The sequence below is a fragment of the Pelobates fuscus genome, chromosome 5 (assembly GCF_036172605.1).
Source record: "Pelobates fuscus isolate aPelFus1 chromosome 5, aPelFus1.pri, whole genome shotgun sequence".
In the NCBI taxonomy this organism is placed as follows: Eukaryota; Metazoa; Chordata; class Amphibia; order Anura; family Pelobatidae; genus Pelobates; species Pelobates fuscus.
In genome coordinates this window covers 107,986,858-108,002,632 of record NC_086321.1, presented here as the reverse complement: position 1 = coordinate 108,002,632, position 15,775 = coordinate 107,986,858, and the positions used below count along the sequence as shown (strand labels likewise).

General features: G+C 43.4%; 1 protein-coding gene across 1 annotated transcript in view; it reads right to left on the bottom strand.

The window, feature by feature from the left end:
• SNX2 (sorting nexin 2) overlaps positions 1 to 14,487 on the bottom strand; it is a 44,744-nt gene extending 30,257 nt beyond the window's left edge. The window contains exon 1 of the mRNA XM_063454130.1: positions 14,298 to 14,487. Coding sequence (XP_063310200.1) covers positions 14,298 to 14,405 — 108 coding nt within the window. The 5' untranslated portion in view covers positions 14,406 to 14,487. The remainder of the gene's footprint in view (positions 1 to 14,297) is intronic.
• Positions 14,488 to 15,775: the final 1,288 nt, after the last annotated feature.

Sequence of the window (15,775 nt, the reverse complement as noted above, 5' to 3'; positions counted from 1 at the left end):
CTTTTTTAAACTACCGAAATAGACCAACTGCAAGCCCTGATTCTCTGGAACTGTTTTGGGCATAGGACCATGCATGCGGTCGGTCAAATAAATGAACTCCTGAACTGATCTGGGTGATTTTTGGATATGTTGGTCAACCAGATCAGGGCTATCAGGAGATGTAACTTTTCTGGGGTTTTGTTTTATTTATTTTTAGGGTACTTTTGGGGTGTTTGGGAAAAAGTGTTTGATAATTGGATTAGATTAATACAGTTCCTGATCCAATTATCTCCTAGGCACAGAGGATGGATTATCTGATTTTGTATGGGAGTGTCCTGGACCTGATAGTCAATGTAATTGTGTATTTGTTTTTACTGTGGTTTACGCTCAGGTCCAGGGGGGAGTGCCTCTTGCATGGGGACATGCATATAAGGCCAGTGGTGGCTGCTATTAAAGTATTCCAGCTTCTACTCCCAGAACGATGTCATCTGGTTACTGAGAGGGGAAACGGCTAATCACTTTTCCAGTGTGGAGGATTCAACAGGGAAAGTCCTTGTAAGGACTAGAGCTCATAGGACTGAGTGTCATCCAGTGCCTGGGGGCTGCTAGAGCGAATTCCCCATTCGGCTCCAGGAGAGAGCGTTCCCAGGGCTCCAGTCAAGCCATGGCAACTGTGGGCAGAAGTGCTGCGGTTTGTCCCCTGTTCCAGCTAGGAAGCGGTCCTTGGAGGTACCCAGCCAGGGTACAGGGAGCTCTGCTACAACCACTACTTAGAAATGCATGTTCCAGGTTTGCCCCTAATTCTCCTATTTTCTGTGAAAATCTGGAACCCAGACCAGATTCTTATTGGTTTGAGCACCTCACCCAATCACTATGGGTGCCACAGGATAGGATACATTTGAGAATCGAGAGTCGCTGAAAGCAGTAAGTATTGCAGTAAGCATGTTCTCCCATGTAAAAATTAGTGTAGGGTCCACCAATATTGGTGCATCGGGGTACTGTGACGTCGTGGTGGGCTTAACAAAATATGGCCATATGGTGTAACTGAATCCCAATATTTGTTTTCTAAGATAGGCGATTTTAAGTAGTTTTCTAAACTGTATTTTTTTGTGAGTGCGCTGTTCCCTAATCTGCATTTTAAATAAAAATCAGCATCCATAGCCTCTTTGCACCTTAACTGCTATGGTGACCCATAAATAGTTATGGGGCCCCTATTAGACTGGCTGAGCATTATAGGAAGCGACTTGAACAATATCACTGAAATAGTTAATGAAATTAAAAATACAACACTTCACATCTTCTCTCTGGGCAGGATGTCTAGAGGACATAACAAACCCTGCCTTCATAACCTACACAAGCCTTGAAATATTTTTCAAGTAGATCATTTAAATAAGAGTTTACAGGAATTGCACAACTTCCAGTCACTTCTAACCAACACACAGTGAAACAGCATGACCTGCATTTCTGAATAAACTGATAAATTACAGTGGGTGTTGTATGTAATTCAGCAGAACTCGGGAGGCTTTTTTTTTCTTCTTCTAAATAAAAAGTAGCAAAAAAGATTTTTACACGTACATGCCGGGCTTACAATTTCATGCTACTAGCATATATGAGCTTGAATCCTCCAGGTTTTAATACAATTGAGATCTGTGTAATCATCCTTATTTCACTAATGGGGGAATAATGTAGTGTCCGGTTATGTGTTAAAATTAGTTCAATATGGCACAGAAGGTACATTATAAAATGTTATTGCGCGTATATATACACACACACACACACACACACACACACACACACACACACACTATACAAAGTAGAAACACTGCACATATAGACTCTCACCACCATGACCATTTCTAACAAGATAAGACTGAGGATAGTCCCTAACAGATTAAAAACACTTTCAATTTACATTTTTCTTGATTTTCTCTATATAGGAAAAAGCCAAATAAATACAATTATTTGGGGTAAATAGTGCAGAAAATACACTTTTTGATGCAGCAGGTGTGCTTGTTGAAACTTCGTTTTAGACAAAACACAAAAAAAAAATCACACCACAAATTAACATAAATAAGGGTGATAGCACTCAGATTTTATTAAAGACACGGAGGCTCCTATTATGCATTCTCTTTCTTTATTATACTCCCAGCAGCAAGAAAAGGGAAGTATGAGAGAATCATAGAAAAAAGAAAACCATAACAATAGCCTGGTAACAGTAGGGCCAATCAGCATACAGTATAGTCCATATAGGTGTAGTGTTCCTTGACTCCTCCTCTTTCTTGCTGCTCCCTCAGACAAGTTAAGTACCTCATCTTGCTACTCCTGAAATTTTATACATTTACTTGTATTTAATTTTACACATTAATTGGTTTTTTCACTAAATTGTGTGTAATACTTATATTGTGTTATATTGTGTTATCATTATCGTTGCTACTCTGGTGTCAGGAGAGTGCTGCTTGCCTGCTTCAGGGAGTGATTCCTCCCTGCCCTCACCTATCGTTTTCCCTGTTAGGTGTCTGGGGCTTTTATTTACCTTCTGGTGCTCGGCTTGCGCCTCCGGTTTATGTCCGCGGTCTTTCCGCGGTGTTGCGGGCGGCCGCGCATGCGCGGTCCCTGAAATTAATTTTCCCCTTTCAGCCCGGTCGCGCATGCGCAGTTGGTAGCGCGGCGGCCATCTTTTTGGTTTTTATGTCGCCGGGAATGTAACTTTCACTCGCGGCGGCCATTTTAACGCGATTTCGGCGGGAATCTGCTGAATTGTAGCTCCTACCGGCTTCTCCTACTCGGCAAGCACTCTCCTAAGACCCAGACTGGGATATACTACAGGTTATTGGCTGTCATACCTCTAACTAACTGTAAGTGTGGTGTGGAGGATTAATCTATCCTGACACCCTTCTTTTGTGCTGTTTCTTTCCTCAAGCTAGTTCCTTTACAGGCTATATTTATTGGCTAAGTACCTAGTGTATAGAGGATTTTACTGGGCCCAATATTTTCCACTACTTGAACTAGGGTATATATATTCCCTGTAAAGATTTCTCGGCTATGCAGGATCAGAGTGACAGACCCTCAGGGTCTATGTGCCCCACATCAGGCGTTTCCCCCTCTAACAAGGGAGGTTTAAATGACGCCAGCCTCATGGCATCCGAGGAGTTTCAATCCCTCCTGGACGCTACCATGGCACAATCCATCAACAGAGCTTTAACCTCTGCGATGGGGGTAATGTCGTCCTCTATCACTCAGTCTATAACAGAGGCACTGATACAGACACAGACTAGTGGAATGCAAACCACACGCAACCCAATACCCACTAACGTGGCACAACCGGGTCGTAAGGCGTTGGCAAAGAGCAGACATGTGACCTCCCCTCCTGAACTGCAGGCTCAGCCTGCATTGAATGACACGCCTCAGGCTGTCAAAGATGGCGCGATACCACCGCGCACTAGAGCCCCTGGCCGGGCAAAATCGGCCAGAACTTGGAAACGGGCACGTGCCCATGGGGATTCGTCCGATTCGGACCGGAGTGTGGAGGAGGAGTATGAAGACTCCTATATGGATCACTACAGCGCGGAACTTTCAGATTCCGGGTCTGACATCCAAACAGGCGTTGCTACCCAAAAGAGTATGGCTCAGGGCACTGCGCCTCCTGACTCTGGCGAGGGCGACCTTTTGCGGGACCCACTGGGCAACCTGTTATTTGACCCAGATGACCTCCGTCACCCTCGCTCGGCAGCATGGGAGCCGCCTACTCACATTGCCAAGTATCTCGCACTTCGGGTGCGAAAGCCCTTATCCAAGGAGGGGCGTAATAAGTTACGGGCAGAATGCCCACGTCCCATCCTCCCAGACTCGGTGGAAAAGACACCTGACGTGGACCCTCAGCTGGTCCAATTCTTGAACAAATCTGGTTGGAAACCAAGGAAGGGATTGGATTTTTCCCTCAGAAATTGTCAAGACAAACTCCTTGATACTTTGGGACCCATAACTAAACTATACGAGCTAGTGGAGTCCGCCCAATCGGGCGAAAGCGAATTTGATTTTGAAGTAGCGATAGGCTGGTTGCAGAGATTAGTCTGCATGGTGGGTAACGCCAATGCGGCTATGGCTACCGAACGCCGAAAGGCGATTCTCCTAAAAATTGAGCCCAAACTGACCAGCATGGCGACCAACGAGCCGGGCCCAGCGGCTAAGGGCTTATTATTTGGCGAATCCTTTATTAAGGATCTGGGGCTGTACGTTAAGACGTTCACGGCAATTGATAAGGCTCAGACATCTCTTAAGAGAGTATTTGCACCACGGGTTTTTGGAGGGGCCGGCAGAGGAAGGAGCCGTCTACCCGGCCGTGGATTTCGAGGCTCAACCAGAGCCGGCAGAGGCTCCTTTAATAATCAGAGACCAGTACCAGAGAGGCACTATACCCCTTTCTTCCCATCTCGGGGTCGGCCCTGGAGTTCCCGTGGACCACGGGGGTCTGTTTCAAGCAGACGACCTTATGGTGAGTACCGAATATCTCCGTTTTTCCCAAGTAAAAGTGGGGGGCAGACTGGCATTGTTTCAGCATGCTTGGAAGATTTTAACCGCAGATGTTTGGGTTTTAAATACGATACAAGGGTACATGCTGGAGTTAACCTCCTACCCGGTTCAGACGCAGTCCCCTCGAGAACTAAATATGGCCGGCCAACACCAGATGATGATCTCTACAGAGATCGCAGATTTAGCGTCCAAGAACGCTATTCAACAAATCCCATGGGACACAGAAGGTTTCGTGAGCAACTTGTTTCTGGTCCCCAAGAAAGGTGGCGGGGTACGTCCGGTAATAAATCTCCGGCCCCTAAATGCGTATGTCCAGTACCACCATTTCAAAATGGAGGGTATTCATTGCCTTCGGGACCTCCTCATACCATCGGATTGGATGGTCAAAATAGACTTACGGGACGCTTATCTGTCAATCCCGATCGCAGAAGCGCACCGAAACTTACTACAGTTTCAATGGCGGGGAACGAAGTGGAGGTTTGTATGTCTGCCGTTCGGCCTATCCTCCGCTCCATGGTGCTTCACAAAAGTGCTAAAACCAGTGATTGCTTTCTTGCGCACACGAGGGGTCAGATTAATAATTTATCTGGACGACATCCTGCTTCTGTCCCAATCTCAGTCCCAACTTCGCATTCACCTATCCTGGACGATCCACCTTATCCAAAACTTAGGATTCTTGGTGAATTGGGAAAAATCAATTCTACAACCCTCCAGGCAGATGGAATTTCTGGGTTTCCAAGTCGACTCTGTTCAACAGAGATTATGTCTACCCAAAGACAAAATGATTTCGATCAAGAAGGAGATCAGACGGCTTATGCACCGTACAACTATCTCCCTCCGACAACTTGCGAGGATCATAGGACTCTTGGCATCGTCCATACAGGCGATCTTTCCAGGACCGCTACACTATCGTGCCCTACAACGACTCAAAGCCTCATATCTACGCTCTGGTCACTCATACGAAACCTGCGTCACACTGGACGAAGACTCCAGGGAGGAACTAGACTGGTGGCTAGCACACATGGAGGCATGGAACGGACGGGCAATATTTGGATCGACGCCGGACCTGGTCATAGAGTCAGACGCCAGCTTACACGGTTGGGGCGCGCATTGCGGGTCAGTTTCCACCGGTGGCAGATGGTCGAACGAAGAGTCTCTGTTACACATCAACTGCCTGGAACTACTAGCAGCGTCATTTGCCATTCGCAGTATGACCCCCACAGGCATTTCATGCTCAATCTTAATCAAGATGGACAACGTCTCAGCAGTACGTTATATCAACCATCTAGGGGGTACAAAATCGAAGGTTCTCGCTTTGATGGCTCGAGATTTTTGGCACTATTGCCTGAAGCACAGCATTTCGGTAATAGCGGAATACATTCCGGGGCAGGACAATACAATGGCGGACTGGAATTCCCGATACCTTCGGGACGCAGGAGACTGGCATCTCCATCCAATGATTTTCCAGCGCCTCTCGCAGCGCTGGGGACCTTTCAGTATAGACCTCTTCGCGTCTCGACTGAACACCCAGCTTCCTCGGTTCTTCAGTTGGAGACCGGATCCAGATGCTCTGGCAACAGATGCATTCCTGCAGGACTGGACCAAGGACAGGAACTACGCGTTCCCCCCGTTCAACCTCATCTCTCGGACCCTGGCGGTCCTTCGATATTCCAAGGGGACGCTAGCACTGATAACCCCGTTATGGAGGTCACAACCTTGGTTTCCTCAATTATTGGAAATGTCGATAGATTTCCCACAATTGTTGCCGGACATTCCATACCTCTTAACCAACCCAGAGGGAATGAGTCACGAACTGGTCAACCAAGGCCTACTACAACTGATGGCATGGCTCATTTCAGGAGATCATGGAATCTCGAAGAGGTTTCGCAGACGACACTCAGTCTCTTGGCAGAGTCATGGGCACCAGGTACCAGACGTGCCTACGAATCGGCTTGGAGAAAATGGTCTGATTGGTGCATGGGACAGTCAATGGATCCCATATCAGCTTCTACAGAAGCAGTCCTACAATTTCTGACTCTACTCTTTGAGACAGGGAAAGCTTTTCGTACTATAAATCTGTACAGGTCAGCTATATCGGCGAGACATATGGGGTTGGATGGCACCCCAATAGGTAAGCATGCCCTTATCTGTCGTTTACTCAAAGGCATCCGTCTTACTCGACCTCCTCAAACTCGATATTCTTCCTTTTGGGATGTCAATGTGATGTTGCGATTGATCGAATCGTGGCCAATGAACCAGGAACTTTCACTGAAACAATTGTCGGGCAAACTGTTGATGCTGTTTTGTTTACTTTCTTGTAAACGAGTCGCTGATGTCAGGGCGCTAGACTGGCATGCACGTGTCTTTACCCCAAACGGAGTATCCTTCAATATTTCACGTAGAACGAAATCCTCGACTAAGGAAGTTTTCTACCCATCATTGCCAGACAACCCAAATTTGTGCCCGGTGTTATGTCTAAAGGAATATGAGCATCGCACGGCCTCACTCCGTCCAGGACAGATCCATCCACTGTTCATCTCATTCAAACGACCTCACCTACCAGTATCTACTGCTACTTTAGCTCGTTGGATCAAGTGGTTGCTGTCTATGGCAGGCATAGACACCTCGATTTTTTCCGCACATTCCGTTCGCGGAGCTATGGCCTCTAAAGCGTCCATGTTGGGTTGTAAATTGGAAGATATACTACGGGCAGCCGACTGGTCGAATGAGTCTACATTTCGTAACTTCTATTTACGCCCAGTGCAACACATTTCGAATACAGTGGTTGCTCAGCTTTGAAATAGCATAATAGGAGCCTCCGTGTCTTTAATAAAATTAACAGATTTTACTATTAACATGACGTAAAGTCATGATTTTATTAATGACACGGAGGCGAGTATTATTCCCACCCGCCCTACCCAGGGTGGTGAGTATATTACAACCCAGAACATGAAGCATTTCGGATACCTTAATACGGTAGGTACAAGATCATTCATGACACAGGTGAGTAGTCTACGAATATGACTTATGTGATACATTCTTGATCTAGCTAGATGGCTGACAAATTGATATATTTACATCGTTTGATTAAATGGTTTACGAGTTGTTGATTGCGGAAAACAGTCACGAGATTTCGATATTACCATATTTCTCCTCTCTTTTAGCTTGAATACAACTGGAGAGTTCACGGTTGAAACGGTTCTAGATTGAAGTTCCAGTTATGGTTTTTTGTTCGTGGATTCGTATTTATGGTTGGAATACTTGAATTTGCACTATTGGTCTTCAGGATCTACGCAGAAAGAGGAGGAGTCAAGGAACACTACACCTATATGGACTATACTGTATGCTGATTGGCCCTACTGTTACCAGGCTATTGTTATGGTTTTCTTTTTTCTATGATTCTCTCATACTTCCCTTTTCTTGCTGCTGGGAGTATAATAAAGAAAGAGAATGCATAATACTCGCCTCCGTGTCATTAATAAAATCATGACTTTACGTCATGTTAATAGTAAAATCTGTTAATTATTTGCACCAGTACAAGTACATTACATTAAGTGGTTATGGTGCTTGGACCACCTTCATTAAATCAATATGCAGTCAAGTCACAAAATGTTTGTATCTGTCAGTTCCTAAGAGTTTAGTTTGCTGTTCCAGTAGAAACAGGATGTATAAGTACTATACAAAGATAGTAACAACACATGCATGCCTATGCAACTAAATGAGAGCCTTATATACACTGCCAAACATAACTTTTAAAGGGGAAGCTTAATTTCTATAAACATTGCACCACCGAACAGTGAAAATAAAAATCACTTCTAGACTGTTTTAACCTTTATTCATGTGATACCCAATTTAGCAAATTAAATTATCACTTCAAGTGCAGCCCATAGACAACACTGCAAAAAAAAATAAGAAATAAAAACTTTGTTTGAATATCTCTTCTTCTCTGTATACTTTCTCTGCTTACTGCTAATAACCATGGTTGACAGGGAGCTATATATTTGTTAAAGGGACATTATACGCTCCGAAACACTTAACTTAATGAAAAAAACTTTGTGTATAGATATTGCCCCTGCATGATCAATTATCTGCCATATAGGAGTTAAATTAAATGGACACACTATTGACACCAGAATCGCCACAGCTTAATGTAGTAGTTCTGGTCTGCCTCTGCAGACTTTTCAGTGTAAACTCTGCCTTTTCAAATAAAATGTCTAGTACACCTCTAGTTGCAGTCACTCAGAGGGCCACAAGAGGTGCTTCCTATCTCAGCGTTTTTCCGCACATGCACAATAGCTTCCCAATGCTTTCCTATAAGCCATGGAGGCGGAGCCAGCTAAAAATCATCTTTTCATCCACTCTGAGGGGGCCAGGAACCTAAACAGCCACTCCAGGACTATAGTGTTAGAGCGGGGAGAGCAAGGGGCAGAAGAAGAGCTGGGAGAGCTGGGGGCAGAAGAAGAGCCGGGGGCAGAAAAAAAGGGAATATGGGGCAGAGAAAAAAAAACCATATACATTTGAAATAATTATATTAATTACAACCATTTTGCTAATATGAGGGGAACCATTTAAGGAAATGGGTCGCCAAGAGGAACACAAGTGAAAAAAGGGTGGAAACCACTGGCTTAGAGTACACTCTGTTAGCTAACTATAAGTCACATTTTAGTGTGGGGGACGGGGGGGGGCATTGGCTTCTGCATTCAAGTCTTCTTGTCCAGTTGTAAGTAAGGAATCATGGGAAAATTGAGGTGTGCCACATGCAGGTATAAAAACATAGGAAAAAGATTCTAATATAATGACACCTGGAAACCAGTTTGTGCAGTACAGGTGAGTGTGACCTTACCTCTGCTGCACAGATCAGTAGATCAGTAAATAAACCAACAGGCTTTGCAGGGGTAAATAGGGAAAGCAATGAGAGACGAAAAAAAAAATCCTGACAAAAACATGCTTTATAAAGAAAATAAATTTGCAGCCCGTCATCCTAACTCAAATGTTTTTAGAATGCGTCTGAAAGTGTCTTATCTAAAGCAAGCTGAAATCAAACAGAAGTAAGCATTAAAACTGTAAAACTTGATACAGAAATCTGTTAGCAGTTCCAATGAAAGTGGCAAATTATACAATTATAGCATAAATCATCACAGTCTTAAAGGGACACTATAGTTAGCAAAACAACTTTAGTTTAATGAAGCAGTTTTGGTGTATACAGTTGCAAGAAAAAGTATGTGAACCCTTGGATTTAATAACTGGTTGAACCTCCTTTGGCAGCAATAACTTCAACCAAACGTTTCCTGTAGTTGCAGATCAGACGTGCACAACGGTCAGGAGTAATTCTTGACCATTCCTCTTTACAGAACTGTTTCAGTTCAGCAATATTCTTGGGATGTCTGGTGTGAATCGCTTTCTTGAGGTCATGTCACAGCATCTCAATCGGGTTGAGGTCAGGATTCTGACTGGGCCACTTCAGAAGGCGTATTTTCTTCTGTTTAAGCCATTCTGTTGTTGATTTACTTCTGTGCTTTGGGTCATTGTCCTGTTGCAACACCCATCTTCTGTTGAGCTTCAGCTGGTAGACAGATGGCCTTAAGTTCTCCTGCAAAATGTCTTGATAAACTTGGGAATTCATTTTTCCTTCGATGATAGCAATCCGTCCAGGCCCTGACGCAGCAAAGCAGCCCCAAACCATGATGCCCCCACCACCATACTTCACAGTTGGGAGGAGGTTTTGATGTTGGTGTGCTGTGCCTCTTTTTCGCCACACATAGTGTTGTGTGTTTCTTCCAAACAACTCAACTTTGGTTTCATCTGTCCACAGAATATTTTGCCAGTACTGCTGTGGAACATCCAGGTGCTCTTCTGCAAACTGTAAATGTGCAGCAATATTTTGTTTGGACAGCAGTGGCTTCCTCTGTGGTATTTTCCCATGAAATCCATTCTTGTTTAGTGTTTTACGTATTGTAGATTCGCTAACAGGGATGTTAGCATTTGCCAGTGACTTTTGTAAGTCTTTAGCTGACACTCTAGGATTCTTCTTCACCTCACTGAGCAGTCTGCGCTGTGCTCTTGCAGTAATCTTTACAGGACGGCCACTCCTAGGGAGAGTAGCAGCAGTGCTGAACTTTCTCCATTTATAGACAATTTGTCTTACCGTGGACTGATGAACAGCAAGGCTTTTGGAGATACTTTTATAGCCCTTTCCAGCTTTATGCAAGTCAACAATTCTTAATCATAGGTCTTCTGAGAGCTCTTTTGTGCGAGGCATCATTCACATCAGGCAATGCTTCTTGTGAAAAGCAAACCCAGAACTGGTATGTGTTTTTCATACTGCAGGGCAGTTGTAACCAACATCTCCAATCTCATCTCATTGATTGGACTCCAGTTGGCTGACATCTCACTCCAATTAGCTCTTGGAGATGTCATTAGTCTCATACTCATTCACATATTTTTTCCACCTGCACTGTGAATGTTTACAAGGTGTGTTCAATAAAAACATGGCAACATTTCATTCTTTGTGTGTTATTAGTTTAACCCCTTAAGGACACAACTTCTGGAATAAAAGGGAATCATGACGGAATATATCCGTCATCTGTCCTTAAGGGGTTAAGCAGACTGTGATTGTCTATTGTTGTGACTTAGATGATGATCAGATCACATTTTATGACCAATTTGTGCAGAAATCCATATCATTTCCAAAGGGTTCACATACTTTTTCTTGCAACTGCAGATCATGCCCCTGCAGATTTTCCGCTCAATTCTTTGTCATTGAGGAGTTAACTAAATTTGTTTATGCAGCCCTGGTCACACCTTCCTGCATGTGACTTACACTTCCTTCCTAAACACTTCCTGTGTCAAGAGTCACCCAATGTTTACACTTCCTTTATTGCAAATTCTGTTTAAGTTAGAATTTCTTATCTCCTGCCCTGTTAATAGCTTGCTAGATCCCGCAGGAGCCTCCTTTATGTAATCAAAGTTAAATTTACAGAGCAGGAGAAACTTTTTAAGTTACATCTGATAAAAATGAAACCATCCCTGTTATTACGCATGCTGTGTCAGTCACAGTCAGGGGAGGTGTGGCTAGGGCTGTATAAACAGAAACAAGAGTGATTTAACTCCTAAACGGCAGTGAATTGAGCAGTAAAACTTCAAAGGCAAAATCCATACACAAAAGCTGATTCATTAAGCTAAAGTTGTTTTGGTGACTATATTCTTCCTTTAAGATAGGTTTCTCAGACAGATATACACAAAAGTAATAACTAGTTTTACTTTCTGGAATCAAAACTATGATTGCAAGAGTAACTTGCCCGCTATTTTTTTTTTTTTTTACCAACGGTTTGTATTTATCCAATCGAAACTGTCAGTATATGTGCAAATTCTCCCTTTCTGTTTTCGTTCACTTTATTAAAAGGCCTCAACTTGGCAATGTTTTAATAACTTTCTGCTGCTAAGAGTAAGTTATGTAAACAGATGTACTTTTGGTAAGAGATAAAGTCCAAGCTTGAAGAGGTGTGACAGCTATTACCAAAAATAAGAAAGAAAAGTTCTTCTAGCAAGCAATCAACTGAAAAATATGATTATTATTTTTGGCATTCATATAGCACCAACTTATTTTGCAGCGCTTTACAATGTTATAGAGGGAGTAATTTAACAATACATGAGACTACTACAAACTGTTACAGAAACAATGTTGATGAGGACCCTGCTCGGAAGAGCTTACAATCTATATTGTATTTCTGGTTAGCAATCAAACACAAAGTATGTATTTATTTTTTTTACTGGAAAGGCCAATTTCCTCACTACACCCCCACCCCACAAAAGTGTAAAGGGGTTTATTTTTATTTTTTATAACCACTTGTCCAATTAACTAAAGCAGTAGTCCAATCTATTTGTCCAGAAAGAAAAATATTCAGTTACTTAGATTAGACCCTATATTTGAAATTGATTTAATTCCCAGAAATTCACTTTCATGAATAGCCCTGTAAATCTGAATCAAGTGAGCACCAGCTACTGAGGAAGTGATTATTGGCACAGGTACACACCACATTTCCACTGTCCTAGCAATAATTCCCCTCCAGGCAGCTCTGACTCTTGCCTGGCACCCACAACTGTATGTCCCAAAAGTCGGGTGGATGGATTTTAACATCCCTGGAGTAATTAAAATAAGGTTTTCCAAACTAATGTGTTCAAAAAAGTCACAGTAAACTTTTCAGGGATAAATTCACAATTACTACTGTTTGTCAATTTATGTTAACCACCTACATGTGCCAAGTCAGAGATGACCAACTCCTTTCTAAAGGAAGTAAGCATGTATACCAATAATGATAGAATGAGACTGTACTGAACTCACAAATATGTTTGCTTGTATACCACATATATACACATATGAGGAAGAGAACAAAAGAAAAATACAGTGTACAAAAAAAACAAAACACCTTTAGACTAACTTAAAACAAAATAACTTAAGAGTACAAGTGGTCATGAGCTAATAAGTAACGTACATATTAAATGAGCAACTACATGTACACACCCTTCAAGTTAAACATCTGGACCCATTAACAAGCTTACTCAGCAAAGACACAGCTCCTGTCATGGGTGGTCTCCAATGATACACAGCCATTAGTTTGCTTAGATGTGCAGAATAATGAAAATATCTCACATTTGCTGAACTGTCCAATGAGTTTTACTAGAGTCACATTAGCTTGCAGAAGCATCATGGGAATCATAGTAAATTACAAGTTTGTGTGCCAGAGATTAGTTCTAATGATTAATCACAAGCTACACAGCCAATAAACTAGTGGTAGTGGTTGACTAATATGGTAATAAACAAACAGTCATTCACACAGTTATAACACTAAATCCTTCCAGTAGGTTCCTGTCCAAGAGAAAAAGCATCATAACAGCATCTAAGTCACAGGAAAGATTGGATTAACAGACATCATGTGGCAGAATATAAACGTCTCTTAATAGAGGAGTAGTAATTTAATAAGCTGTGCTCTGTAAACTCTCACTGTATAACTGTACTGGGTAGGAGTGTGGAGGGGGTCAATGCCCACTAGGTAGGTACATAGAAGTGATGCACTGTAAGCTGTCACTGTATAACTATTTGGGGAGGGGGTCATTACCTGACAAGGTAAGTATACAGAAGGGATGCTCTGTAGGCTGTGACTGTGTAACTGTGCAGGGGGTCACTTTCTGTCTAGGTAGGCACATAGAAGGGATGCTCTGTAGGCTGTGATTATATAACTATACAGGGGGTCACTTTCTGTCTAGGTAGGTATATAGAAGGGATGCTCTGTAGGCTGTGACCGTGTAACTGTGCAGGGGGTCACTTTCTGTCTAGGTAGGTACATAGTCAGTCTACAGAGCATCCCTTCTATGTACCTACCTAGACAGAAAGTGACCCATTGTACAGTTACACAGACACAGCCTACAGAGCACCTCTTCTGTGTACCTACCTAGACAGAAAGTGACCCCCTGCACAGTTACACACTTTCTGTCTAGGTAGGTACACAGAAGGGATGCTCTGTAGGCTGTGACTGTGTAACTGTGCAGGGGCTCACTTTCTGTCTAGGTAGGTACACAGAAGGGATGCTCTGTGCTGGCCCACGCCTGGCTGTATGGTCACAGTGAGGGGCTGCACACAGACACAGGGGACACACATGACATGACACAGTAGAGTGGTGTATGTGAGGACACCCCAGGCCTTCTACTTGTCACATGATCTCCCCCTGAACAGGAAGCCCAGAGAAGAAGATAACAGGAAGAACCCTGAGCCTAGAGGATGGTGCCCTCACCTCCATGGTGGACACTGTGCTGGTGAAGAGGTCCTCGCCGTCATCCAGCTCCTCAAAGTCAGTGTGTCTCCCATCCCCAAGCGGTGGGGGCTCCCTCTCTGCTGCCATCTTGACTCAAAACTGTCAGAGCAGCAACTCCTCCCTCCTCCTCCTCCCTGCTCAGCTTGTGCGATCACGTACAGGCCAGCGCGTGACCCTCTCCAGGGTGACCAGCGGGCGTCAGCTAGCGCGGGATGGAGCCAATCACAGGAGAGATCACTGGGAGGACAGCGCGGCCATCTTTGGTATGGGCAGCTTCCAAACTGAGGCCACAATTTGATTTTTCATTTTTATCCTGAAAGGAAATAGAGCGTATACTATTACATTGTGTGTACATTCCTCTCTAATTCCGCCCTCCTCCTTCTAATTCTGCTCTTTAAAAAGCTTTTACCATTGCATCTAGGTTAAGACCATAACCCCGCCTCTACCCGCCCACAATCTCGTAACTCCGCCCCGCTCACACATCTTGCTCCGCCCCCAATCACAAATATCATGCTGCATCCAGCCTTCCTCTATTTGGCCCCGCCCCCTCGCCTTGAGACCCTGCCTCCAGGTAGTGAGCTCCGCCTACCTAGTGCTGCTAATACACTGCGTGTTTTGCTCTGCACCTCACACACAGCTCATCAATCAGTGTGTTAATATAGACTGCATTAAAGGGACACTACAGTCACCATAACAATTGTTATTTCTTCTTACTCACATTGTTACAGCCATCATTTAGCTTACAGGACCTTCATATGCCTCTGTATAGTGCCATATGTCTCTATAAAGAGATGTAATACCCCTCTATGCAGGGGCATGTAGACAAATATGCATCTATAGAGAGGTATTTACAAGCATGTCATTGTTTAGAGACATATGTAAATGCGTGCTTCTATAGAGAGGCCTACACAGTATATGTCTCCACATAGACTTATTTAAATGCATATTCTTTTATAGAGGTTTTTGTATGTCGCTATGTAGAGGCTTTATACACATACTTTTGCCTTTATAAAAAGATATGCTTGTAAATACCGGTATATAAAAATATTTATGTATATGCCTCTGTAAAGAAGCATATGCATGTATATACTTCTATACTGTAAAGACATATGCATTCATGTGTCTATACAGAGGAATGTATATAAATATGTCTTTTGTATAGAGGTATTTACATTCAAACCTTTCTACAAAGACATGCATAGACATTTTTACCAAAGTGAGAATTTAAAGTGAATTTCAAATTTAAAGCCAACATAGCGGAACTGAAAAAAAAAATCTCTAAGTCTGCAATGCTTTCAGTTCATCTAACATTGTCTAAAATTTGAAACAAGGGCCGGCCATAGGGGAGTGCGAGCTGTGCAGCTGGTGCCGGGCGGCCGACACAGCTCACACATGTCTGGCTACCCAGGTGGTGGATCTCCACACGGGACTATGAAAGAAAATAACATGACGGCAGG